At 39.6% G+C, this 27,660-nt stretch overlaps 1 protein-coding gene across 2 annotated transcripts in view; it reads left to right on the top strand.

Moving 5' to 3' along the window:
* The window catches only part of CFAP54 (cilia and flagella associated protein 54), a 108,701-nt gene that overhangs the window by 75,628 nt on the left and 5,413 nt on the right, over positions 1–27,660 (top strand). For both annotated transcript variants that reach the window (XM_079991868.1, XM_079991867.1), the window contains 22 exons: positions 3,090–3,296; positions 5,073–5,139; positions 6,590–6,772; positions 7,358–7,444; positions 7,994–8,116; positions 9,133–9,186; positions 11,169–11,385; positions 12,462–12,553; positions 13,667–13,836; positions 14,636–14,732; positions 15,027–15,177; positions 15,943–16,100; positions 16,971–17,156; positions 18,784–18,910; positions 20,040–20,195; positions 20,417–20,525; positions 21,393–21,504; positions 22,689–22,781; positions 23,732–23,873; positions 25,340–25,522; positions 26,371–26,579; positions 26,905–27,087. In XM_079991868.1, coding sequence (XP_079847994.1) covers positions 3,090–3,296; positions 5,073–5,139; positions 6,590–6,772; positions 7,358–7,444; positions 7,994–8,116; positions 9,133–9,186; positions 11,169–11,385; positions 12,462–12,553; positions 13,667–13,836; positions 14,636–14,732; positions 15,027–15,177; positions 15,943–16,100; positions 16,971–17,156; positions 18,784–18,910; positions 20,040–20,195; positions 20,417–20,525; positions 21,393–21,504; positions 22,689–22,781; positions 23,732–23,873; positions 25,340–25,522; positions 26,371–26,579; positions 26,905–27,087 — 3,106 coding nt within the window. The remainder of the gene's footprint in view (positions 1–3,089; positions 3,297–5,072; positions 5,140–6,589; positions 6,773–7,357; positions 7,445–7,993; positions 8,117–9,132; positions 9,187–11,168; positions 11,386–12,461; positions 12,554–13,666; positions 13,837–14,635; positions 14,733–15,026; positions 15,178–15,942; positions 16,101–16,970; positions 17,157–18,783; positions 18,911–20,039; positions 20,196–20,416; positions 20,526–21,392; positions 21,505–22,688; positions 22,782–23,731; positions 23,874–25,339; positions 25,523–26,370; positions 26,580–26,904; positions 27,088–27,660) is intronic.

The following is a 27,660-nucleotide window of genomic DNA, read 5'->3' as shown; positions in this document are numbered from 1 at the left end:
GTACTTCAATCCCAACCTGCAACTGCACATGTGGTTGCTTGAATCAAGTGGGTATTTCAGAGGAAAATAAGAAAAGCATTTTACATAATAAGTCAGGCTAGTGATAGGTTGTTTTTTTTTATGTGATTTTAATTGCTATCAACAGCTTTGATATTTTTAAATGAAATTGTGATAAACAGGGTTGTTGTTTTTTACAATAACTAAATAAAATGTGGTTGCATGAACTGAAAAACAAAACAAAACACAAAAGTTAGCTTTGAAGGAAAGTGTCCCTAGGTCTTAATGTGCATTTGGTTTTAGTTTTAACATTTCCCCATTTCCAGTGGAAGGTCAGCAGAGTGGCCAGAAGGCAGGCAGCAACCTTTGGGGAGGATGGATTGCCAGCATGCATCCAATTCTGCTCCTGCCTTTGGTTGAAGTACAGCCAGTCATTATTGCTCTTGCTCATCTTTCAGTTACTTCTCTCTGAATTTCTTCTAAACCTTTCCTCGTCTGTCGTGGGGAATTAGTAATAGTCCTCCTTCCCAATGGGCACATTCCCCTCTGGTTCCCTTCACTCTGTAGCTGTTTTCCCCCCCCTCCCACCCTCTGCCGGGCAGCACCCAGTGCCTTCACCAGGCACTATCGCCAGGATGCTTTGGATTCGGCATTTGGCAGGTGGTCCTGCAGCAGGTCCTCCCTCCACAACCTCTTGCACCTGCACTCCCACCCTAGAAAGGTTAGTATCCCACTCTACTGATCTTTCACTGGAAATTGGGTGGGGGGGGGGAGTATAGTTGTACCTGCTTGAAGTGTACTTTTCCATTTCCTAATGAAAGGTCAGCAGACCCTGCCCCTGGGTTGGCTGCAGGATTCTTGTTCTTAGCACAAATCACATTGACATTGGGAGGTGGTATGCTTTCTTTCTGCCCTTACACTCCCGGCTGTCAAGCTTGGCGAGTCCATGACCTGAATGCCTGTTGGAAGTCCTGACTCCCAAAAAGTTGCTGCCTGCCTTTGGATCACTAGGTGGAGCCCCCAACCCACGCTGCTGACCTTTCATTAGGAAATGGAAAACTACACATCAGGCAGCTGCAACTATACTTTGAAAAGTGCAAGTTGTTTGCATGCATGTCAGTGGGGTGCGAGGCTTCTGTATGCAGTTGAGTGCTGGATTTGGCCTGGGAAAATGTCTCTGTGTGTGCAGTTTAAGTAGATTAATATTTGCTGCAGCCTGAGAGGTGTGGAGGGCATCTGTCTTACAATATTTACTGTATACAACATTGCAGGCCTCCTATAAAGCATCCTTTATAGCCAGTGTGGTGTAGTGGTTAAGAGTGGTAGACTCATAACCTGGGGAAACGGGTTCGCATCCCCGCTCCTCCACATGCAGCTGCTGGGTGACCTTGGGCCAGTCACACTTCTTTGAAGTCTCTCAGCCCCACTCACCTCACAGTGTTTGTTGTGGGGGAGGAAGGGGAAGGAGAATGTCAGCCGCTTTGAGACTCCTTTGGGTAGTGATAAAGCAGGATATCAAATCCAAACTCCTCTTCTCTTCTTCTTCCTTGCTCAGCACAGTCCCTTGCAACAGGGTTTGACAATGGCCTACACTGCAAGATTGTTCTATACTACTTCCAGAGCCCAAGTGTTGGGATTAATCAATGGACAATACGTTTATCCCATTCTGAGCCTGACTTGAAGTATTCAGTGTAAGCAACGCTTCAGGGCAATCAGATCTCTTCCAGCTATAGCCCCTTCCTTTTTTTAAAAAAATAAATAAATATTTATTAAAATTTTCAGGGTTAATACATAATAACAGAAAAAAGAAGAAAAAACAGAAATACAAGAATATAGAAAATTAAAAACAATTCAAAAAAAACAAAACAAAAAACATGTATAAATTCCATTTACATATTTTCTTTTACCTTACTTTCAAGACCTCCTCATACCACCCTTTCTTATATTCCAGTTCAAAATTGTTTTGCTTATTTCAAGTCCTTATTTTCTATATCTTAAGCATTACAGCTGAAAACCACTTAGTTACTATCCAACATCCCTCTAGCATTCCTTAATTTTACAGTGTTTCTGCAAATAGTCTTTAAACTTCTTCCAGTCTTCTTCCACCAACTCTTTTCCCTGATCTCGGATTCTGCCGGTCATTTTTGCCAGTCCCATGTAGTCGATCATCTTCATCTGCCATTCTTCCAGAGTGGGTAGATCTTGGGTCTTCCAATATTTTGCGATGAGTATTCTTGCTGCTGTTGTCGCATACAAAAAGAGAGTTCTGTCCTTCTTTGGCACCAATTGGCCGACCATGCCCAGGAGAAAGGCCTCTGGTTTCTTCAAGAAGGTATACTTAAATACCTTTTTCATTTCATTATAAATCATTTCCCAAAAAGCCTTAATCCTTGGGCATGTCCACCAAAGGTGAAAGAATGTACCTTCATCCCCCTTCCAACCTTCATAATGGGCATGATGAATTGCATTTGCCTTGGAATTTGCATAGGTTTCCTTAGTTCCTACCTGGGAAGCAGCTGCTTTTCAGCATCCCTGTGTAGATTGTCGCACTGTTTCTGAAAAAGAGAGGGAAATCATGTATTCACCTGCCAATTTTACTATTTCTGGGAGGCAATGACACCTCTGATTGATGTGGGGCATGACCATGTCACTTAAAAAGCACAGACATCATGGAGTTGGCAGGGACCTTGAGGGCCATCTAGTTCAATCTCCTGCATTGCACAATCTCAACTCGTGGTATCCATCCAATTTCAAACCATACCAGACCCTTCTTAGCTTTACAAACGTACTAGCAGTTTTATTGCTGCACCACTAGGGAGATAGTGTGTGTCTCTCTCTCTCTGTGTGTGTGTGTGTGTGTCCCCCTCCTTAGATTTCTTTTTTTTTTTTAAAGTTGCAAACCAAGGTATAGGAAGAGTGACTGGGAAAAAATGTGCCTCTTGTGTTTAATTTTCCAGTTTTTGCAGTTCGCACTGCATTTCATTAACCTGTTACATCTGCGCTTGAGGGTGTGATGCCAAATAAAATATTTTCATTATCTTGCATTTTAATAAATGTCAGTGAAACATTGGATATTTTTAAATGTTTTTCAGAGCTGCTTTCAAATGCTGGTGTCAAGGCCTTGATGGAGTCCTGAAAATAGTTGATGCACTTAATCATTGGCACGAGTTAGATGGCTTGTCAAAGAATGCCACGGGCAACTTGGCAAATATCTCTCAAGGTTACTGTGAGAAATTTGTTTCTCGGGGTGGAATTTGGGGTTGCTTACAAGGAGCAACCTTAGCAGCTAAAATAGCTCAGTGAGTATATAATGCAACCTTCTCATCCACTGATCCTAGAATAATTCATGCGTATATCATAAAGGACAGAATACTTCTTATTGTTAATGAAGTTCTTTTTTAAAAAGCGCCTATCAGAAATACTGATAAATAAATCATTCAAATATGCTGTCTAAGTTTGTATTCATACTGCATCTTTATCCAAGTTACCTTGTAGAGGCAATCTTCATTTTGTGCAGGGGTTCCAGACCCCCACATGCGTAGGTGGAGCCGGCATAAGCCCACTTTGCCCAGCTCCGCCCCACCCCTCCCCTTTTCATGATGTCTTTATGACATTTGGGGGCTGCTTCCAGGTTCGATGCCATGCTTGTGTGCATGATCACGTACCATTTGCATGTGCCTAAAGCAGGAGTTGCCTGTAATTTCATGTTGGTTTTTTATTATCATTTGAATTTAATATGTATTTCCAGAAAAATATAAAATATTTAATATAAAATGACAAGTTGAAATGCGGCAGCTAGACTGGTGACTGGGAGCGGCCGCCGAGACCACATAACACTGGTCTTGAAAGACCTACATTGGCTCCCAGTACGTTTCCAAGCACAATTCAAAGTGTTGGTGCTGACCTTTAAAGCCCTAAACGGCCTCTGTCCAGTATACCTGAAGGAGAGTCTCCACCCCCAGCGTTCTATCCGGACACTGAGGTCCAGCGCCGAGGGCCTTCTGGTGGTTATCTCACTGCGAGAAGCCAAGTTACAGGGAACTAGGCAGAGGGCCTTCTCGGTAGTGGCGCCCTCCCTGTGGAACACTCTACCACCAGATGTCAAAGAGAACAACAACTACAGACTTTTAGAAGACATCTGAAGGCAGCCCTGTTTAGGGAAGCTTTTAATGTTTGATATATTACAGTATTTTAATATATTTTTTGGAAGCTGCCCAGAGTGGCTGGGGAAGCCCAGCCAGATGGGCGGGGTATAAATAATAAATTATTATTATTATTATTATTGCCACACAAATTACAGTAGTACCTCGGGTTAAGTACTTAATTCGTTCCGGAGGTCCGTTCTTAACCTGAAACTGTCTTTAACCTGAGGTACCACTTTAGCTAATCGCTGCTGCCATGCGATTTCTGTTCTCATCCTGAAGCAAAGTTCTTAACCTGAGGTACTATTTCTGGGTTAGCGGAGTCGGTAACCTGAAGCGTATGTAACCTGAAGCGTATGTAACCCGAGGTACCACTGTATACTTCTGTGTGCCACCCTGAAAGTAAGGGTGGCATAAAAATACCAGAACCTTTACCTAGAGGGCAGGAAGGGAGGGAGGAGGTATATGCTCTGCACACACTCCAGGAGAGCATCAGCAGAAGTGCTGGATTGGCTTTGGCAATATGCTCAAATAAGCCTGACCTCCTCATCACCTCACCCCCTTTCTCTCTCCCTTCAAGTAAGTGGCAGTGACTCCACTGCCAGGAAGCCCCGATAAGCGGCAGCACCCTTTCTCAGTGATCTCTCTTTACCCCAGTTCTTCTACCCTTAACATGAACCTGAGGGGTAACTACAAGCCTATTATGAGTTAAATGTTCCCCTCAAATATATGTGTGATGCATTCAGAGATCTTAATTATCATACACAAAGCATATAAGTAGAAAACTGTACTTGCTGATCATTATATCTTTGACTGATATAATACGTAAACATGAAGGGTTTTGTTTTCAGGTAGAAATAAGTTCAAATTTTTGGTTACATTAAAGCAGTCACAGTGTTCTCCCCCCCCCCCCCCTTTTGCTTCTGCACATAGGTACATATTGTTGTATGATGTGAAATTAAGAACCAAAGCTTGCATTTTATCCGCCATTCTCTTCAAGGTAATCAATATGTTTTAATTTGTATCTTGTCTAATAACTGATAAAAGTTGTTTTCGAGATTTTCACTCTCAGTAAGTAGGTAATGGTTCTGGCAATAATGGCTGTAATAGTGTGTGAAAGCCTCTCACTAGCTCGGTTTGCAGAGCAATCTCTTTAGTGGGTTAATCCACCAAAAATAGGGTTCTGAAACATTTGGAAGTGAAGGAAGGAAAGCTGCTAGGAAACAAGGGTGGGCCTGAAGTCTAGAAAGCTCATAGGCAGATTTCTGACTTGCTTGGATGATCAGCAACTTAAACCAAGTCAAGTCTACTAAGAGCTATGAAGGAGAGCAGCTGAGCTAGGAATTCCATCTGTGGGGGTTGAAGGATGCTCCAAAAGGGCTTTGGCAAGATGAAACTGACTGCTGCTTCTGTCTGCCTTTGTTTCTAAGAAGAAAGGAAATTTGGGAGGCCTCCTCCCACCCACAAAATATACAAACTATATAGCTAGAGGCCATATATTGTGTGTGCTATTGTTCTGTTTCAGTATGATGAAGATGTGTCTTGAGCTGCATAACCCCAAATAAGCTATGAAAAGGCATGACAGAAGTGGAAATCCCAGCCAGACTGTTTGATTCAAGGTGGTAGTTGTAGCCAAGCAAGAACCACCAAGTAGGCCTCAGTCCACTTTCGGGTGGCTTTCAGCACTGCAGCTAGCCCAGTATCTCCTGACTCACCTACCCTACCCTGCTGTAGCCTTTGGATTGGGCTGACACCAGCATCAGTAGTTCCATGAATGTGTTGTTGCTTGCATAGGCATATTGGGGAGCAGGAGTTGGCTGTAGCATGTAATGTTGGAGGGAGGGAAAGAAAGGAAAGCGTCTCTGGTTTGGCAAATTCTGGTTAAAATGGGAAGGATGAGTCACAATAACCCCAGAGCCAACATATGCACTAAGCTTAAGGAAAGATGAGTGATAGAACTGCCTGCTACAAGGAAATCACTACAGGGAAGAATCTAGCAATTTGTAATTTCCATCTTTCAGTTGGAAATTATTTCAGCCACTGCCAATTGATTATGTCTAACTCTTCCACTCATTTTGCGAGTGGCTCCGCACTTATGACCAGTGGACCACAGTATCCCTGAGCCCTCTCAAATGACTCCTGGAGGCAGAACATTTGAGAACTCTTGTTCTAGCCAACTGGCCACTTAAGACTTATGTCTGGTTTCAGATCTAGATAGTAAGAGTAAATTAAAACTTTAATTAATAAGCAAGAGAGATTCCTGTATGTGGCCATGCAGTATTTGTGCAGTGTAATGATCCCACTTATTCTAGGCTCAATAAAGCAAATGTTTATTCTATATTAACATCTTAATTTTTTAATATGAAGCACTACACATTAATTAATGTGGTTTTAATGGGTATAAACTTTTGTACAGCTTTGGAAGATTTTAATAACTGTATAATTTCCAGTCCCTCTTTAGAGTTTCACTACCACATCCTAAAGCAGATTGTGACTTTGCACAATATGAAACAGATATATTAATTCCTGGCATTGATCTATTCACGGATTACTACAGAGCTGATGTTGCAACAGTTGTTGGAAGCCTGACTTATGTTATATATGAATTGCATTGTAACAAGCAGAATCTAATAGTAAGTTCTCATAAAGTATATATAAGACATTTGTAATTCTTTTAAATGTTGAAATAGGTTATAAATTTGGTCTGTAGTTTCACTTTTATACTACTCAAGGAGCATGAAGCCAGTGTATAAGGTTATGAAGCTTGTTTAGTTGAATACCTAATCCTATGAATGTTTACTTGGAAGTACAGTATGATTGCATCTCACATGAGGGTTCTGTTCCAGAGGCAGCACACTTATGCAAAATTACACATAGACAAAAGCTACTGACTGGCATGGGGTGGGGGTAGGGGACCCTCATATTCAGGACCTCCCAGTATGTACTTTCTGCTGGCTCCACTGTCCCCATTTCATTAATGATGTTTTTGAATTTTTAAATCGGATCTTAACATTGCTATTTATGTTTTTGGACTGTACATAATTTTGTATGCAAGAGAAGGTAAAAAAAAGTGACAATCAGATCTATAAATTAAGAAGTATGAATCTGCTAAGCTACAATGTATGGACTGAAAGCTCTTACAAAAGCCTTTGGCTATATACAATTAAGTTTTATGAACTATGAATAAATATTAATAGAATTCTCTGGTGTCTTTGCAGATTTTGCCACTATTCACATTGTATCAATACTTGGTTTCTGAAATTTGTCGCAATGCAGCTAAAAGTATTGAAGGAAGAATTCTCAAGGTAATGTAACAATATAACAGTTAAGCAACACATTCAGTTTTTCAATGTTTGCTTAATATAAATTGGTTACTAAATTATTATCTACTGCTGAATTTATTTCATTGGAGAATAATAATTTATAACTAATTGGAGGAAATGAGCTGTTTTTTGGTGAAATGAAACAACTTTTTATCCTCAAACAGGAAAAACCCAAATGGCCTTTTCCTTTTTTATGGTATCTAAGTGGTGTGATTTCTTCCCATATGTCTCCAGTAACATAGGAATGCCAAGATCACATGGAAGGGACAGCTTGATGCAGTTAAGGAGCTAGCATCATCTCCTTCTGAGAGCTGGGGATATGCAACTTTGAAAAAGAACTGCATCATCAATAACAAATTTAAGATCCAAACCCAGCAATTCACAAAATGAATTGCACTACTGGCTCTGTAAACCCACTGGAAGCTATAGCATTTCCATCACAAAAGCTGATTTGGTTGTGTATAAATCTTTGTATGTAGAGTTGTCACTATTGTGGACATTTAGTGTCATACTAACCTTTTCTTTAAAAAGATCAAAGTACTTACAGATTTAGGATTTTACTCTGATGCCTTCAATGAACTATGCATTCTCAACCGTGGAGAGAAAGTCCCCTGGAAGCTACCTGCAATCTATAAGCTTGTTCCAAGACTCCCGGTAAATTTTTAAAAACTTGATTTCATAGCCTAATATGTCAGAAAATACATTCTCCCTTGCACTGTGAGTTCTTTACAGGGACTTTTAGAAAGGACTTGCCAGGATTCCCTTTCTAGGGGAGGGCTTGGTCTCGCTTGCTTTTGATTCTTCCAGCTTTTAAAAATAGTTTCACACCCTGGATGAAAGGGTTATTTAACCTTAACCAGGGATCTGCCATAGTGACAATCAGTTGGAGAGCTAACACAAAAGAAATAATGATGTGATTGCTAAGCATAGTTGTGAATAGGTGTGTGTCAGTCTGTACTTTTTCTATGGTTTATTACTGTAGATCATGTCATGAGTAAAGGTTGGCATAACTTAATATGAAATAGATCCCCATTATGATCTTTCTTGACCCTGATACTAGTCTTATCGCAGACATGTCCTGAAAGGCATGGAGGAGACATCCTGAACTCCTAATACTTTCTTGTAATCTAGTTACCAGTAAACCTCCTGTTAAAGAATGGTTGCCACACAGACAAATAGTAAGCAAATCAGCTCACTAGGATTATAGTCCTTTAACTTTTAATTAAGCAGAATAAACAAAATGGAAAATAGGAAACCCTAGGAAGAAAGAGACAATAGAACAATAGATTTATTGGAATTACAGGAATTGCTCATCTCAAAAAAACCCTCTCCCTTCTCCATTAGAATGTATTGACTAGAATTAGTACAGAACCCCTAGATTTTCAGTAGTTAGTTAGCTCTCCAATTTACATTGTGGGATGCTGGAACCAATGGGATGGGCAACGTCCTCATCACGTGATGCTAGGCAGGAGCAAAGACTTTTGGGAAGTAGTTTTGATTCCCTCAGTTTTTCCCTCCTGCCTGACCAGCAGTCTGTTCCTCCCTGCTCTCCCCTTTTTGTCAGATGTCTAGTCTAGCTTGTACTTAAAGAAAGTATTTTCTGCTTTTCCTTTGTGGTGTTTTTTGTGTTCCCTTTGATTCCTCTGTTGCCTTCATATTTATATATATAGGTCTCTGCAAGTTTTGATTCATCACAACCACTCCTGACAAATACAAATCTACAGGTAAGAAGTTGGTTGTATATCTGATTCATACACCAGACTGAGACTCAACTTGAATTGGTGCACATTCAGTTTTTTACTTTGTTACTTCAGCAGATAATATGGAAAGGAAAGTATGTTCTAACACAAGATGTAGTGATTGCCACCAACTTGGATGGTGTATTTATTTATTCAATTTCTGTGCCACTCTTTGTCCCAATCGGGACGAAGCACCATTACAAAACACTTCAAAATATCATGAAGACAATAAATCTAAAGCACAACTTATAAATATTGAAGTCTTAACACTCAAAAATATTGGGTCCCTGGGGAATGAATAAGTTTAACTGAAGTCTAAAGGCCAGCAATAAAGGGGGACTAGGCAAATTCATGGAGCGCAAGGTAGTACAGTGGTACCTCGGGTTACATACGCTTCAGGTTACAGACTCTGCTAACCCAGAAATAGTGCTTCAGGTTAAGAACTTTGCTTCAGGGTGAGAACAGAAATCGTGTTTCGGCAGCGCGGCGGCAGTGGGAGGCCCCATTAGCTAAAGTGGTGCTTCAGGTTAAGAACAGTTTCAGTTAAGAACGAATTAAGTACTTAACCCAAGGTACTACTGTATAGCTTCTAGTTGTGATGGCTATATTGCCTCTAGTATCAATTGGCATACTTCTAAATAACAGTTGCTGGAGATCATGATTGGGAGAGTGGTGCTGTGCTTGTGGGTTTCCCAAAAACATAGTGAACAAAGAACACTGTCTTAGATAGACCTGATCCTGCAGAGCTTTCATGCTCTAAATCTGCAATCCTAACTCCGCTTACCTGGGACTAAGCCCCATTGAATTCAGTGTGACTTAACCTTTGAGTAGACATGGTTAGGATTGCAGCCTGAGCTGTTGAGGACAACTTATTTAGCCCAGGGAGTTGGATATATCCTGGCCAAGCTGTTTGGGAGTGAATCCTCCTTGGAATGGCATCACCACTCTCACATACCTGTGCACCTTGAATCTTTCCAGTGCTAAATGAGAGGGCATCCTAGAATCATGTACAATGTAGCAGAATGGCACAGTCAAGATGGATTTGAAATCTGAGAAGGGGTGCTGCCTTCTTTCTGGGCATCTTTACACTCAGGCTACCTGCCAGTTTACTGCCACCTTGGTTGGTTAAGAGGATACTTCAGAGACTTCTGTATTGCTACACAAAACACTAGAGAGTACTGTCATTTTGTGTAGGTCATGAGTGCAACTTTTCATGCTGCTATCACTATGAGGTTCTGCATTTGACTCAGTGGGTTCCATGCATCACAGAGGCTTCTGGGTTTGCATCTTTCCCCTTGTACATCGCAATGTTGTACCACATGTTGCATGTTGCACCACATGTTGCAAGTTTCCACTGACAACTTCTGAATTGGAAGGCATACCACACCAAATTACAGTTAGAGGATTGATTATAAGATTGTTGCAGCTTAAGAATCCTCAGTATAATTCAAGAGCGAGATACCAAGTTTAGAATTTGTCAAGTAACTGGCTAAATGTCACTTTAATATTGTGGACGTTCAGTTTGTCACTAGTGCGTAGTTATGTCCCTATAGGTGAGTTACATACCGTATTTTCCGCTCTATAACACACACCTGACCATAACACGCACATAGTTTTTAGAGGAGGAAAATCCGTAGGCATGCCACCCGTAGGCATTCCCTCCATAACACGCACAGACATTTCCCCTTACTTTTTAGGAGGAAAAAAGTGAGTGTTATGCAAAAAATACGGTATTTAACAATGTTGCTATCTGTATAGTACATTATAGTAGCACTACTTGCACTTCAACACCTGGGAGTCACGATAATGTAGTTTGGTTCAGTAGTAGTTGCAGTTTTGATTTGATTTTTTGTATGACTTGGTTAGGTTTAATTTTTGCTTCTGAGTAAGGTTGCCATGAAATTAAGTTTTAGAAAAAAATGAAGCATGTCCGTATATTTTTATGAAATTTCCTTTTTATTTCAAAGGCATTAGAAGATGTATTTAACAGGCCTGTACATTCAGCCTGGGCTGAAGAATGTGAACCAAGAATCATGGATAACTTAATGTTAGTCAAAATGCATCTTATTATTTGCCTCTCTACAACATTAAACTGTGTTCCTGAAAAAGTGACAAGAACAGTGTATTGTATGGACAGTGAAATCTTAAGAAAGGCAGGCAGAAACACTGATGCTTTCCAGAAAGGTACTGGCAAACAACAACGCGTGCGCTCTCTCTCTCTGAATTTTATTTTCACTCATTTAAGGTTTATAAAGCTTATAATGTCTGTGTAATGATTTTATTACCTTGCTTAGTATAATATTTCTTCTTACTAGAAAATACTTTGTTTAAAAAGTGCATGTACTGCTAAAGTCTATAAAAGGACCTAAATGTGCTTATCTTTGGCTGGTCATAATTTTTACCATTTTAAAGTTTTTATAATTAAAGTTTCAACTTTATTTGAATTCTTCTATATGTTATCTCCTGTAATGCTGGCAGAATGTACGGGCTTTAAGCCCATACCTATAGGAATTAAGAAAAAACACCTCTAAGAGTGGTCTACTTCCTTCCCATCCAACACAACCCAGAACAAAGAGGAAAAGCAGTTTCCCTCCAGTTCTTCTGTCTTCTGCATCAGAATCCATCAGAAGTGTTCAGCTCCACTTAAAATAACCTGGGCCAGCTTATCAAGTGTTGTGATTTCTGATTCTTCCATGAAGAAGAGTGAACTGTGTGACTCTGTTCATCCTAAAAATGAATAACCTTTTAGATGACATCTCCTGCCTCTGCTAGGAAGAACAATGGCTAAATTCACAAAAAAATATAGGCTTGGATCCATTTACCTCAGGGTCATAAATCTCCAGAGGTTATATTAACAAGTTCTTTGCAATACCAAAGGGAGTAGTCTCCCACCTTCCAGGGAATTGAACAAAACGTATTTTAATGCTTCAGAACAAGTATCAGACACTCAACAGAGTGATATCCATTTGATAGTATTTCTGCTTTACAAATAAATGTGGGATGTGGGTGGGGAACTCATTTTAGATTTGAAAGGCCTAAAATAATCCATCGGATTTCAGTCCTCTTCTCCCTATTTTTTTGAAAGTCACCAACAGTCAACCAGCAAATTACATGGCACCAATAATAGCCCATACATTCTAGAGTTGCACAGGAGATAACACAAAAAGAACAACTCACAGGTGAGCACCCGGCTGCTTTCTGTGCTACTTTGTTTTGTTTAATTGCTTCAAATTTGACAGTGTATTTTATTCTTTGCAAAGGTTTTGTGCCTGGACCCGAAAAGCGAGACAGAAGTTTTATGATTTTGGAACTTGAAAAAAACAAAGATATCTTAAATATGGCTGTGCTAAAGGTAACAGTGTTGTTTTAAATGTGAACATATATATCCATAATTGCACTGCTCAGGAGCAAATTTACAGATGCTTTGGCCAGTGCTCCAGTTTCTCAGTTGGTGGGCATGGCATAAGATTTCTGTGCATGTTACATGAACTGGTATTTGGTGGTGCTTTCCTTGGGAGGGTTCCTGGGTGTTGGTTCTGGCTGCTCCTGCAGCTTTGGAGCTGCCTGGTTAGTCAGTTGCCTGCCAGTCACATCCTGGCACCCCTAAATTTGGGCTAGTTCTGAGGTAAGGGTATATGTTAGAGCTTTAGGCAGAGAGGTGTTGGCCCTGTGCAAGAAATTCAAGCCATGTCTTCAAAGAAGGAATTGGGAACACACTCTTGTGTGCTCCTGATTTTTTGCAGCCGAATGTTGGCACTTTGAGAATTAGGTTCCTTTTTCTGTCACTCTGTAGTGTGACAGGAAAAGGTGCCAAATTTAAAAACAAACCAACAATGAGTTTGGGCTGCAGAGAATGGGCTGCAACAATGAGTTTGGGCTGCAGAGAACTTAGCAACACCACTCATCCTCTGGTCGAATTCAGTTCCTCACCTCTGCTATAGCCCCTCAGCTGGCAGATCTTCAGTATACTCTGAATTAATGTAGATCAAGGCTGAAATATATTTTTATTTCATTCCACTTCTTCAAGACAAAGTCCCATATAAAACCACCACCAAAACTGGCTCCCAGGCAATGGACTGGGAGCTGGTGACTAGAACTTAATATCTGATGATAGATCTCATGCATTTTTGTGATATGTATTCAATTATAACCTACTAAAGATAAAATACAAAGTAAGAAATAATTATTTACTCCCTGTCTGTCAGCATTGGCTACTGTGGCCTACAAAGGTGTGCAAAGTATAGGACAATTGTGTTTAAAGAATCAAATGTATAACTAGTCAGTACAACTGTTAATAATATTCAAGCATTTTAATGAATGTCTAGGATTCAAATATATATCCTAAATGTTGTATCAGAAGCATTCCAAAATTGTGGATTCCAATGTAGAGTAGGCAGTAAGATTTTTCACGAACTTCTTATTAGTTCTTTGTAAACTGTTCAGTAATGGTGATCTATTATTTTAGGGGATTTTATTGGCAGAAGCTGAAGAAAGGATTAATTCAGTGCTCGAAATCATACAAAATAAATATGGCACATTGCTTTATGAGTGTTCAGCTTCAGAATTGGAGACTGTCATTGAAGCTAAGCTTCAGCTTGCAGCTATTGCTCAGCAAAGGCTTCAAACAGCATTCAGGTAAAAAAAAAATCCAGTTTTCAGCAGCACATTTGTTATTTCCACTTCTTTTTAAAAAAATTCTAGTGGAAAAACAGTGTCATTATGTTAACATTTTTTTTTTAAAGAAAAGCTGACTTTATCCAAAATGGGACAGTGGTCTGGAAATGCTTGCTTTCAAGAAAAGTTGAGACCATTGGCTCACACACATACTGTGCTGGTTATAATCTGTGCTGATAAGTGGGCAGTTTGGTATCCATGTGCCTCGCTAATGGCTGGGTGGAGAAGGGGTGGATTCAGGAGGTAACAAGATGCTGCCACACAGTCACATTGAGTTAAAGCATTACTGACCTAGGTGTTGGTACTGTCATGGTCCAGGAGCCAGGAGACATCTCCAGAATACGTTCCAGTCATGACAAAAAAGTATACTATATGACTATGCCCTAGAACAGTTGGTCATGGAACTGACCTGAGGGGCAATGATCCTGCACTTAATCTATAGTAGCACTCAGGATCTGGTGATGATGAACCAATTGTTGATGTACTGATTGTGAACAGTGACCAAAATGCTATCAAATTCAACTTTTAAAATTTATTTTATTAAATTTCTCTCAGGCTTCCCCCTAAAGAACCCAGGGTGGCAAACAACAAAGCAGCAAAATGTTAGCTATTTCTGTTAAAAACTCCTGTGGTTTATACTATGTTTCCCCATGAATACAAACTAAATTGATGGCAGCTGATGTGGGTACCAGAACTATTGCTTTAAAATAGGAAATACTTAAACTTCTTAAATGTTTAATGATATGTTTGCTTATCACAGTGCTGCTTTGGCCTTTTCTGCAATAAAACTTCTTCAAGATGCAACAATTTTCAAGAAATCACTTGATTCAATTAAAAAACCAGAGAGAAAAATAGAGGTATGTGTCAAAATATCTTAACAAGTTTATAATGATAAGTCACACAGAGCTAAAAAAATAAAAGTGCCTTAAAGTTATAGCCAACTCTGGAAAGCATATGTGATCCTTTTAGATTAATACATGTCTATTGTGTATTGCAACCCATTTAACTAGAAGCAGAACAATTGTTTTCATAAATAACTCAATATATGTACTAGATTACTTTACATTTTTCTGTACATTAATGATAAATTATTCTACAATAGAAGAATTGAGCAATGCACCCAGTTGGTTTATTTTCCCCATGTCTTTTAGATAAATGGTGATATAATTTATGTTGAAGATTCCAATCTGCTTCACAATGTAACAGCACGAAAACATATGAATATACATATATGGCTGAGATGTCGTTTGGCATTAGTGACTGCAATGACAGCACAGGCGCGAGGCATTGAAACTATGAAAGGTAGTATTTGACCTTAAAACTACTGTTAATTTGTTGGGGTGTTGGGTGTATGCTCTGTGGAAGCTCAGTCAAGTGGTTCAGCTAACCACAGAAAAGAGAATCTCTTCACAGATTCTTCACTCGAATCTACAGTTCCACCAGATAGCCTTCAACAATTTCTGCAATCTCCTACTGCAACCCACTTAACATGCTGTAACCTGAGCCCTTTTATACACAGTTACTTGCCAAATCTGCCCAGTAACACAGATAAGAGAGTCACAGGATGCCTGCAGCTGCATTCTGCGGAATGAATCATCTGCTGACTCATGGAGAATTAACTGCATTCCTTAACATAATTCACCAAGATGTTTTGTCCTACTTGCCCAAACACTTTTACTGTGATTATGACATCGTTCAAATAGGTTCTTCCTACTTAGGTAGCACTCAACTCCAGCTGCATCTTGCATGCACTGTATATAAAGCTGCATTACTAAAAGCAGATGTGGCCTTCCTTTTAGTACATTTTAGTACAATCAGGCAGCACTACATCTGCGCTAAATCATTATAGTGAAGGCAATGCAATGCTCACAGGATCTTGATCATGTTTGTCAATATCTTTGAGTAAAAAACCAATAGATGCTAATGTGCATGCTTGAAATGTTATATTATTAACATATTAAATGTTCCATTATTATTTGTCAATATTACGATAATTGAAAATTGTATGTGCTGCTGTTTGGGAAAATAATGTGTGTACTGATGGAAGTGCATTTCTGCTTATTTGAGAAAATGAATTGAAGGAGTGCTCAAGTCTGATTGGTGAAGTACAAATGGAAGCGGAGGAATTCAATGATGTTGAAACACTTGCCGAAATTACAATGCAAGCTGTTATGCTTGGCCTGCAAGAAGGAAAACCAGTGGCTGACATTAAGTGTTGTTTACAGGTTTGGACTCAAAACTGATTTGTGAATTCTTTCCCAGTAAAATTGGTGTATAAAACATTAATTCTGACACAATTCATGGATTTATTTTAGTTAGTGTCTTAATATAAAGTGTGGTGTCCAACTAATTGTTATTCAGAATAGACCCATTGAAAGTAATAAACATGACTAAGTTAGATCCATAGAATTTTTTATTTTATTTTTTGCATTTTTCCATTCCATGGATTTGTTTCCTTTGCTGTGTCGTTCTAGTTTTTATTATCACCTCTTTTAAACATCTAGTACAACATCTAATAGGGACACGGGTGGCGCTGTGGGTTAAACCACAGAGCCTAGGACTTGCCGATCAGAAGGTTGGCGGTTCGAATCCCCGCGACGGGGTGAGCTCCCGTTGCTCGGTTCCTGCTCCTGCCAAGCTAGCAGTTTGAAAGCATGCCAAAGTGCAAGTAGATAAATAGGTACCGCTCCAGCGGGAAGGTAAACGGCATTTCCGTGCGCTGCTCTGGTTTGCCAGAAGCGGCTTGGTCATGCTGGCCACATGACCCGGAAGCTGTACGCCAGCTCCCTCAGCCAATAAAGCGAGATGAACACTGCAACCCCAAAGTCGGCCACGACTGGACCTAATGGTCAGGGGTCCCTTTACCTTTTACAACATCTAATAGAATAGTAGGTACCTATTACAACCATAGAACATCTCTAGTCACGTCCTATCATATGAAGACTTCCCAGCTTGTCTTTCCTTGACATCCTAGATTTTCATTTAATTTTGCTGCATCTCCTTGGTTTGTGTTTCCTCCGCCTTTTGAGAAACATTTGAGAAACACTCCGCTAGACTGTAACTGCACATGAATGTATTCTGTTATGTTTTTATAGAATGTAATCAGGTTACTTGAAGAAAAGACTCTGATTTCTCCACCAGCTTCTTTAACACTAGTGCAGAGTATGCTTCTGCTGACTGACATAATGAAAACACAAGCAGGGGAGGATTCAGATAATCAGACATCTAAAACTGATCAAATGGATGTATTAATTATGGCACACACAATTGTTGTCCAACAGGTGAGTGCATTCTGATGATTTAATGCTAGTTTAAATTTGTCATAGAGTTTACTGTCTTATTATGGTGTAAAGGTATACACAAGTCCATGTAATATGGAAAGACCATGCTGAAGTTCTAGGGGTAAAAACAACAACTCCAGCTGTCTTTAGTGCCACACTATTTGTGATATTAAATGTGAGGTGGGTGTTGGTTATTCAGTGGGAATTTAACTCTCAGTGTGTGAGGGAATTTAGCTCTTTCTTCCCTTGCTATAGTTCTGAGAAAAATCCCAGTGAAGGATTTCTTCTTTCCCAATAAAAATATTAGATTCATTAGGAAGACAGCAGGTGAGAAATGAGTTAAATTTCTACACCATGCATGCACATTAGATACAAGATGCATTTAGTGTCAGGTGTAGCTTGGCTCTTAAAATGTGATCAAGTAGGAAGCAATGTCAAATGCCATGGGGCAAAGAATGGAGTCAGTTTTGACTCAGCTCCCTGGGATTTAATAGGCTCAGTTTAGATGAGAGAAGGCTACTATTGGTATGAATCCAACATTTTTGGATCCCAGCTGTTCTCTTCAGAATGCAGGCTTGCAGTCATTGCTCATCAGCTGATAGGCAGTGAGTTCAAGCCTGTTGGATTGGCTGTGTCACTGAGCTTCCAGTGGGAAAGTAGGCATGAAGTCACTGTCAACTGATGGGTGGTAACATCAAGCTTCCTGATCAGCAGCACTTCAAAGCACCAGCCAGGACTCTTTGCAAGCTCTGTGAGGTCCCAACAATCTTCATTTCACATCATTGTCCAGTTTGTCGCATAGGATTCTCCACCCTGACTTAAATCGGTATTCCTTTACTAGCTTGCAATGAACTGTCATAGACTGGCTGGATGCAGAAGAGTAGTGGGGGGCGCCAGCTGTGGAATCCCCAAGGGAAGAAGACTCAGAGTCAGGGGACTGGTGACGGGATGGCAATGAGTGGTCAGAGGGGGAAGAGGGAGCAGAATGGGAGGAGGAGGTGTTGGAAGCTGAAGAGGTAAGAGGGTTTAGAGAGCAGGAAGAGTCTGTGGCAGAGAGCAGTCTAGAATCAGAGGCAGAAGTGGGGGCTGAACAGGAGGGGGGGAGGCTAGGAGGCAGAGATGAGGCAGGCTGCTGAAGAAGCAAGGGAGTCTCCCTCTCCTGGTGCAACCAGCTCCCCTCCCACCTGGTTTCCTAGAACCAGAAGAAGTATGAAGAGGGTGGATCAAAGAAAGGCAAGAGGATGAAGTCTCAGATTGCTTGGGAAGAACGTGGTGGAGGAGGAGACTTAGGGAACTGTGGGAAGGTGGAGAACTTCAGTCCTCACAACTGCCTCTTTGGGGCAAGATCTGCTGGGGAGAGTTGCTGTGCTCACTAGGCCTGGCCTCCTGAGCTGTCTTTTTCTTTGAATAAAGAGTTAACTTCTCTGATGCTGTGTGAGTTACTGCTGACCTGCTCCCGACACCCGTTCCTGACATGAATGGAGCATTTGCTCCAGCAGCACAATCCTTAATAACTCTGAAATCTCTGAATGCAAAAGACCTAATAACAGTGACAATTGCAGGGATCTGTTTGTATAAGAGTAATGGGATTAGCAAATTTTCATTACTAAATCACACTTTTCAACAGTTATATGTTTTGGGGCAATTACTTGAAAAACCTACAGCAGATCCTACACTGACAACTCTACTGGAGCCTTTGAAAAACATATACCTGCCACATATCAGATTACTGGCAAAAGTCAAACTGAGAATTGGTAAGGAAATTTAAGTGTCCTACAAAACATGTTATTATTTATAAAGCACATCTGATATCCTGGTACTGCATTATATTTCAGTTATGTTATTGGCAACTTTAAATACATAAATATTTTTTGCTGGAATCTGTAATGGAAAGATACTAAAAATAGAAATTGTAAAGCAACAGTTTAAGCTATAGTATTGTTGGCTATACTGAAATGAGTAATGTTTTTGTTGGCTGTCACAGTTTAGTCTAGGACAGGCTTCCTCAATTTTGGCCCTTCAGATGTTTTTGGCCTACAACTCCCATGATCCCTAGCTAGCAAGACCAGTGGTCAGGGATCATGGGAATTGTAGTCTCAAAACATCTGGAAGGCTGAGGTTGAGGAAGCCTGGTCTAGGATGTCTAGGATTACTACTCTTCAAATGAGAAATTGTAGTAAGGTTTATTGGTTTGTTGTCGTCTAAATATTGCATTTACTATAACTTGCCTTTTTCAGCTGCCTTGCATATGCTCACATATAGAACTATAAATATATCTGCAGTCAATTTAGTGCTAATGTGAGATATCTCAAAATATTGAGATATATAGTGACATTCACAGCATGTTTAATTTTTGATGTCAGCTAGGTAAAGGTACCCCTGCCCATACGGGCCAGTCTTGACAGACTCTGGGGTTGTGTGCCCATCTCACTTAAGAGGCCAGGGGCCAGCGCTGTCCGGAGACACTTCCGGGTCACGTGGCCAGCGTGACATCGCTGCTCTGGCCAGAGCCAGAGCCAGAGCCGCACACGGAAACGCCGTTTACCTTCCCGCTGGTAAGCGGTCCCTATTTATCTACTTGCACCCGGAGGTCCTTTCGAACTGCTAGGTTGGCAGGCGCTGGGACCGAGCAGCGGGAGCGCACCCCGCTGCAGGGATTCGAACCGCCGACCTTTCGATCGGCAAGTCCTAGGCGCTGAGGCTTTAACCCACAGCGCCACCTGCGTCCCTTTGATGTCAGCTACTCGGACATAATTTTTTGGCTCTTAATTTTTTAAAAAAGAAAAGGAAATGTATTTTATTTTTCACAATATTTGATTTTTGTTCTTCCTTGGGTAACACTTTCTTGCAAGTATTTCTTGATTTCTGTTTCTTCATTTCTAGCGCATACATTGACTCTAGAATTATCTTGCATGTCTAAACCACAATCTGAGTTCCAATGGGTAAAAGCCCTCCGGCATACAGAAACAGCACTGGACCTATGTGCTGCTTCAGTGAGACGAGAGTTTGATCTGGAAGCAGAACTTCTTTTTCGGAAAGGTACGGTAATATGCAGCTCATATCCCCACAGTATTCCCATGCCTGTGTCGTGTACATTGTACATAGGGGCCTTAGAGGGCATTATATTCTTTTTTTAAAGAAAGAAAAAATAGGTCCCCCCCCTGATATCTTCATATGCCGCCTGGTTGCAAAACATTGCTATTGAGCATTTTCTGCATTAGCTTGTCAGATTAATTTGTGTGTCTCTTTTTTCTATTTAGGGAAGATAGAACGACAAATTGATTGTATGGGTGTTAATAAATCAACAGTAGCTGTTGAGAGTTTGCTGGATGCCATAAAGTTAAGTCTTGGTAGTTACCAAAATTATGGGTAAGCAGCTGTTCAAATTCTTTTACCTGTGTGTTTTGAATTGGTGTTTTCATTGTCCTTTTCTAGTAAAATAAAGGCTAACAGATACCCTGCCCCCCCTTACTTAGAAGCCAGGCCTCTTATTTATTTTACAAAATTTATATACCACTTGATTGTAGGAAAAACCCCTCGAAGTGGATTCAGTACTTACCCCAAGTAAGGATGCCTAGGACGGATGCCCTTTTTCTACAGTGCAACTTGTAAATTGTGTTCTGATCCACCAGCTCTGATGCACATCTGGAGCCCTTGTGTGCGTTGCTGAGCTGTGGTCTCAGAGAGGCATGGTTTTTTTTAAAAAAATGTTGGTTAATGATCTGAATGTCTGGATTTCCCACCAAATACACAGACAATTTCCCAACATAGCAAGGGTACATCTTGAATTGCTCGGCATGCTATGTGCAAATCCTAAGGAAGGTTTATTCATGAACTAAATGGAATGTCAGGTTTCTTGGATGTAAGGGTGTTTACACACAGAGGCTCAAAGTGGATTTCATGCATCATGCATGTTTGTTTGTTTATTTGTGTCATCCATGTGCCACTGTTCTTATCCAAGAGGCAGTCCTCACTTGCCCTCCATTTAATTTGGATTTTCCTAATCCACTGATAATGCGGTAAAGGGGGAAAAAATCCAATTTAAGATTGCATTTAGTGTAGTGTGGATACATTGAAGTGCATTGTGTGTTTCTCCTGCATTGTGGTGACATGCAAAATGTCATGCCCCGGCTTCCATTTGCTTGTTGCCAGAGCACAACCTAGCCACTTCGTTTCTGTAATGATTTGTGTAAAGTTATGTTACAAGCTTTGTGGGCTTGTTTGTTTGCTTTGCAGATTGATAAGAAAATCATACATGGAGGTAGCATTGCTATATTTTTATTTAATTACAAACAAGGAGGAATCTCCAACTTCTGGTTCACTGAAGGGAAGAACATTTAAACCAAGGGTATGTACCATTTGTCTTCGACTAAAGGCATGTGCATACAGTAGCTTTAGTTCACCAAAAATGCCTGAACATGGCCCCTGACAGCGCTCTAACCATATCAAAGTAAGTCCTATTGAATTTAATGAGGCTTGTTCCCAGGTAAGTGGGGATAGATCAAGCTTTTTCTTTTGCATGAATTTGTCAAACATTTATACCCAATGAACTATGACAGCTATGTTGACCCCTGCAATCTCTTGCTTGTCTTGTGGAGTATAGCAATCAGATCTATTGAATCACTACGTCCAAACCCCAATGAAGTACTTTTGTAGTTATACTAGTCCTTTATTATAACAACTGTTTCTTAATTGTGGTAAAAAACAGTCTCAAAAACAATGAAAGACTGTTTAAATTCCTGAACACTGAAGGACCTCTCCTATTTTGGACCCCCAGTAATTTCCCATGAATTAAGCAACTAAGTCAAATGTTTCAGCTTTGATTCTCTGTAGCTATGCACAGAATTTAGAAGAGTTGTAGTCTTATCATATGGGAACAACAACCTTTGTTTTTTATCTTCATTCATTTTAGCCTTCTTGTTGTCATGTTTTTCTGAACAAAGAAACTGATACCGTCTTCTTTGAGCATATATCACTCCTGTCTCCCCTTTTTTCTCACTGTCACCACAAAAGAAATAACTGGATTATAAAGTACTGTAATACTTCTATTCTTCAGGTGCACATGTTTAGACCTGGCATGCCATTTACTCTACCTGCTTTTCTTTTTTTTTAATGCACAAATTTTAAGGGGCCAAGGGTATTAGAGGAAATGCCAGGAGGTGTAGCTTTTCATGCAAACAGAAATTCCCTCTTCTTCACAATCATTAATGATGCAGGAGTTCTGTCCTCTTTTGCATGTAGCTGCTGTACCAAGTTTATACCTCCAAAACAAGCCATCAGAATAGCTATTTCATTCAAGATAGAGAGATTGCAGTGTAAGATCTTATATCCACTTGCCAGGGAGTAATTCTCATTGCACTCATTGGGGTTTCCTTTGGAGTCAACATGCATAGGACAGCACCATAAAGAAATAAGAATATTTTTTTCCAGAAGTTTTTACAGTATATTGTGTTGTTTAAAAATGCTTTCCCATAATATATTGATTTCCCTCCCTCCCAACCCCCCCTAAATTTGAACTTGTGTTATATTTAGGCTGTCAGCAGACATCGTGTTAGTTCGGAGGAAATTACAGCCCTGGAAATGTACAGGGTGCAGGCCTGGATTGCAATACGAGCTGCTGCACAGGTTTGGGGCTTATTTCTGTAATCTTACTTATATTTCTTTAATAATTATTAATTTGACCTCCTGCAGAGAAAAAACCAAACAGTTTACATTATAGGAAGGAAGAACGATAGGGTGATGATGGCAACACTTAACAATTTTCAGTGTAATCCTCCGTTCTTTCAATATTAGTTAATATCTTTTGTATTTTTGGGAAATGGCAAAAACTTGAGCAAGAACAACAATTAATTTCAGTAATATGACCATGAATGCTGATTTCAAATTGTAATTATAAATGAGTGAGGGGACTTCAATTTTTAAGTATCTCATGGCTCCCTGGGAGGGAGGATAAATGCGACTGAGTTCAGTTTAAAGGTGGATCTCCTTAACTCATAGTGATTCCCCAAAATTTGCCCTCTTCTGAATTTGGAAATGCAGTTCACCAGCCAAGCAATGAGTAGCAAAATGCACATACTAAGGTAAAGTGCATATAAAAATCAATTTATTCATGAAAATAACAGGGAACCCAGAAGCAGTTATTTCCCATACCTAGAATGGCATAAGTCTCTGGCAGTAATGGAAATAGTCGTTAGCAGATTAATACACTGTATGGGCCTAGATTGAGAGGTTTTATTCTCGTGCAAATGCACCTAGGAGGTTAAAGGCAGTAAAGAAGGAACAAAATTATTCTACAGTTGCATTGCTTGCTTTTGCTTAAGTGCCTTATATGTATGCACGCCTGTCTGTCATGTAGTTAGGCACCTGTGTGATGTAGGTCGATATGTCTTGATTCGAAATTGCTTGTTTAATAACTAAATTATCAGTGACAATGTCATAGAACATTTCTACAGCCATTTATATTATATATTATATATATTGTGTATTTGCTTTTACTGCTAATTTTCTGATTTACAGTTTTAAAGCTAGTACATATTACAATGAGTTAAATCTGATCAAATACATCTTGATTCTAGGTCAGTGAAGCTATTCTGACTTCACAGCAATTAATTGGAAAGAAGCCTGTTAAATTGTATCACATGAGACAGAGAGCTCAAGAAAACATGCCGGAATTTGCTCTGCTGGACCTCAGTTCTTCCTACAAGGACTTTTTGTCTGGTATTTGTCTGTTAGCCTTGTGTTATTCTACAGAATGTATGTTATTGAGTGACTGAAAAAAGCCATACGAAGATGGCAAATTTGGCAGGTGTATTTTTAAAATATCTACTTTCACATATACCACAAGAACAGCACCTGCACAAAAAGGGATCACCATATTCCATAAGACATTAAGTACGAGTTATCATATAAAAGTGAGGTACAAATGCCAAAATAAATAGCAGAACTGTTTTTCTCTCTCCCTGTAGATGAGCACACAGTCATCACACCAGGCTGCTGCAAAATGTCTCTCCAACCTGCTCCCTCTGTTCAATCAGGGACCAAGCAGAGGAGGCAGGCTGGATAGTAATATGGGAGACAGTGTCCCAGAACGGGCAGGTGTGTTTCCTGTGTGCATGCTATGTGGCAACATGGTACTGTTAAGCCAAGCGATAGTCAATAAACTCACCACCCGTATCTCAGGTTGTGAGGTATAGAGTACTATGTGGCAGTGAAGTGTCAAGGTGTGTAATGTGTAAACCAGTGCCTAGCTAAAGATAGTATGCACCAGCTACTGCTGAGTGCTTTTGAGCCTCTTTTGGCACAGCATCCTGTGCCCTAATCTGTGATTGATGAATTCATAAATTGGCGCCTTTTAGCTCTATTTCTGGTTTCTGCTGCAGTTAGGAGGAGGATTAAAACAATCACAGTATAGGGGTTGAAATGAACACACAGCTGAGTAGAGTTTGACACAGAGAGAGCATGATCAAATAAGTGTCTGTTCCAAGACATATGCAGAGTGGATTAAAGTAATCATCTGAAACATAGATTACCAAATCACTTATTACAAGGGAAAGCAAAAAGTTCTCAGGGTCATTAGCCAATGGAAGAAAATTAGTTAGGGGTTTCATTATGTTTTGATGCATTCCTACAGGTAATACTGGTCCGTACAAATCCCTCATTGGTTTAGGAGTGCTATTACATTGCACACTGTAGTAATTAATGGATCATCAAACTTCAGAAAAGATCTAAAGTACAATGGGTAGATAATATAAATAAAACAAAGCAAATGAGAAATTTTCCAATTTTCAACTGATTTAAAATATGGGCTTGTTATAAGAGGCTACTAAGACCAAATATTTCACCACTTAAAATTGGTATTTGACTTTGAAATTAATATTGATCATGGTGTTAAAATGTGAAGGGAAACCAGATCCCCCCCAATATATCTTTGTATTGAAGTATTTAGAGGATTTTCTGTTCCATGCACACTGATTGCACTGTTATTAATTAAGTAATAATCAACAATAAACCCACAATAACTAGAAATGTCTTGATGGGGCTCCATTGTCTTACAGTTGGTTTCAATTTATTTTATGCTAAACTGTGCACAACGTGGAACTTAAAAAACAGCAACTAATTGATGTCAGGTTTTTGGTGTGTATTACTGAGAACTAGAATTGTGTAACATGTATTTTGTTTTCCAGAAGGATATGACGTTTGCTACAAAGTTCCCGTGATGACTTTGCCACATGAAGATAAAGCAGAAAGTGATGGCGCTGAAAGCGCTCCTCTTGAAGACGTTCAGTGCAAATTGAAGATACCCTGGGTCCATGTAATTCGCTACAATACTTACTTAACCAGACACTTGAACTTGAGCCCCATGCTTGGTAGGAAATATTTCTTTTTAGGAAGACTATTGTCTTAGTGTGCTATGCACAGACAACTGTTTTTCTGGAATTATTTCCGTATTGCTTTTAATCATAGTATTTAAAAAATATATATATTTTATTGAAAATTTTCAGTGGAACAATAAAGTGAAAGAAAAAGGCACTTATAATACAATGCAATATGTAGCTATATAAGTAATGCTATTATTCCAATGAGTATACAATTGCTTTTACCTTAGTATTGACCGTCACCCTACATCCATCTCTTTAATATTATACAGTGTAATGGTGGGAGGGGCATCTCGGTCTATCCCCAATGTAGACACTACTGAACTAGGTGGACCAATGGTCTCAATCAGGGTAGGGCAGCTTCTTACGTTCCTATAAGAAAAAGTAGGCCTGGTCCCACCCCAAACATGAGTATTCTTAAAATGCCTGGAGTGTGGAACAGTTCCCTGATCAAAGGTCCCGGAAAGCCTGGTGCCTAGCCTGTCAGTAACCATATTAATTTCGTAACAGATCTATATGACAAACTTTTTTACTGGAGTTAGTACGAACTAGTGATATCTGAAATGTCCTGGTTCAGAAAACAATGAATAGTAGTAGCAGTGGTGGTTGCGGCATATAATAGTATGGATTTTTGAGACATACAGAAACGAACAATGGCTTGCTTGTTTGACATCATTTGGTCCACAGCTTAAGAAAGAAAATGATGCAGATTGGAGAAATGCAGAGAGATAAAAATGATACTACGAATAATAAGATCATGATTCGTTTGTTTAGTGTTTATAATGTGTGTGTATTATGAATTGGAGTAGAAATAGTCATGAATTATCTTTTCGTTGCAGCTGTTCCAAAAGCAGGTGCGGGCTTATTTGCTAAAGAAGATGTGCTGTTCACTTCAGTGTTTGACACAACAGTTACCCTGCGCTTAGCAGAATTGCATTCATTCTTAAAAATCTATCTGCTTATATATTCTGGCTGCTGCCTTCAAGAACCTCCGAAACAGCTATATGGTTTTGAAAAACCTTGCTATAGTATGACTGTGCTTGGAAAGGTAATTTGTTAATAGTACTTAAAATATATTTTTAAGCATTTACTTTCTGTATTTATGGCCCCTTCCTATGAAATATTAAAGACGTCTTACAATCAAAATAATACAGAATAATAAAAACCACGAGTGATTACCAACATTAGTGATACTCAGAAAAGGCCCATTCATTTTCCTGCCATGAGGAAAGCTCTTCAGAAATCAGACATATTGTGGAATTTTTGCTTGGCTTCTTCTGAGTAAACAAATGTGTATGGTTTTTCAAACAAGTTTTATATTGGGAGGAAAACTTGAACAAAGATAAACTTATGCTTAATTATTATAATTTTAGTCACTCTCAGGAGCACTGTTACCAAAAAGACAAACATCATGGAAATTACCTGCCAGCCTTGCTTGTAGCTCTGAGATGGACATTCATTCAGACAACAAGGCAACCAGTACTCCCATCAGGGAACTCTGTGTGCAGTGGTACCTTCCATCTTTGGAAAGGTCGTTGAAAGAAGGGGAAACTATGGTAAGATTACAAAATTGGTGCTCTCTTTGAACTTAAAGCATGAACTCCTTACATGGAGTAAAGTAAGGCTGTGGGTTGTGCCTGATGCTGCATTCCTTTATAATTAAATCAAACACTGATTGATTTAGAATAAAAATACAAAAAAAGCTAAACCATTTTAAGTAAATGTGGGATTCTTTAATTTATCTCATTCCCTTGGTTAAGGATTGGTCTCCTGCTGAATTAGTTATATAGTAAACCCAACACAAGAAAATACTTCTAGCAGACTGTTAAAGTAAATCAAACTGTTCACACTCTCACAAGGATCCAAAGGCCTATGTAGAAAGGTGTGTCTTAAGCAACCTACAGAACTAAAGTAGAGAAGATGTTTGATGCAGGGGGCTTCATAAGTTAGATAAGATTTTCTACATTCTGTTATTCAGCCAGAAGTATAGCAAAGCAATCTGCTGGGTGGAGCATACGGTACCAATTCTACAAATACATTTTCTTTGGTTTTTAGCTTACAAACATATAGTGTGTCCATCTATGGACTAATCTAAATGGCATTTCTACAAGGATAATAAACATCTAATC

The sequence above is a fragment of the Podarcis cretensis genome (genome assembly GCF_951804945.1).
Source record: "Podarcis cretensis genome assembly, chromosome: 10".
NCBI lineage: Eukaryota > Metazoa > Chordata > Lepidosauria > Squamata > Lacertidae > Podarcis > Podarcis cretensis.
Note: the sequence above shows the minus strand (reverse complement) of the source record. Positions and strands in the feature narration are given on the sequence as shown.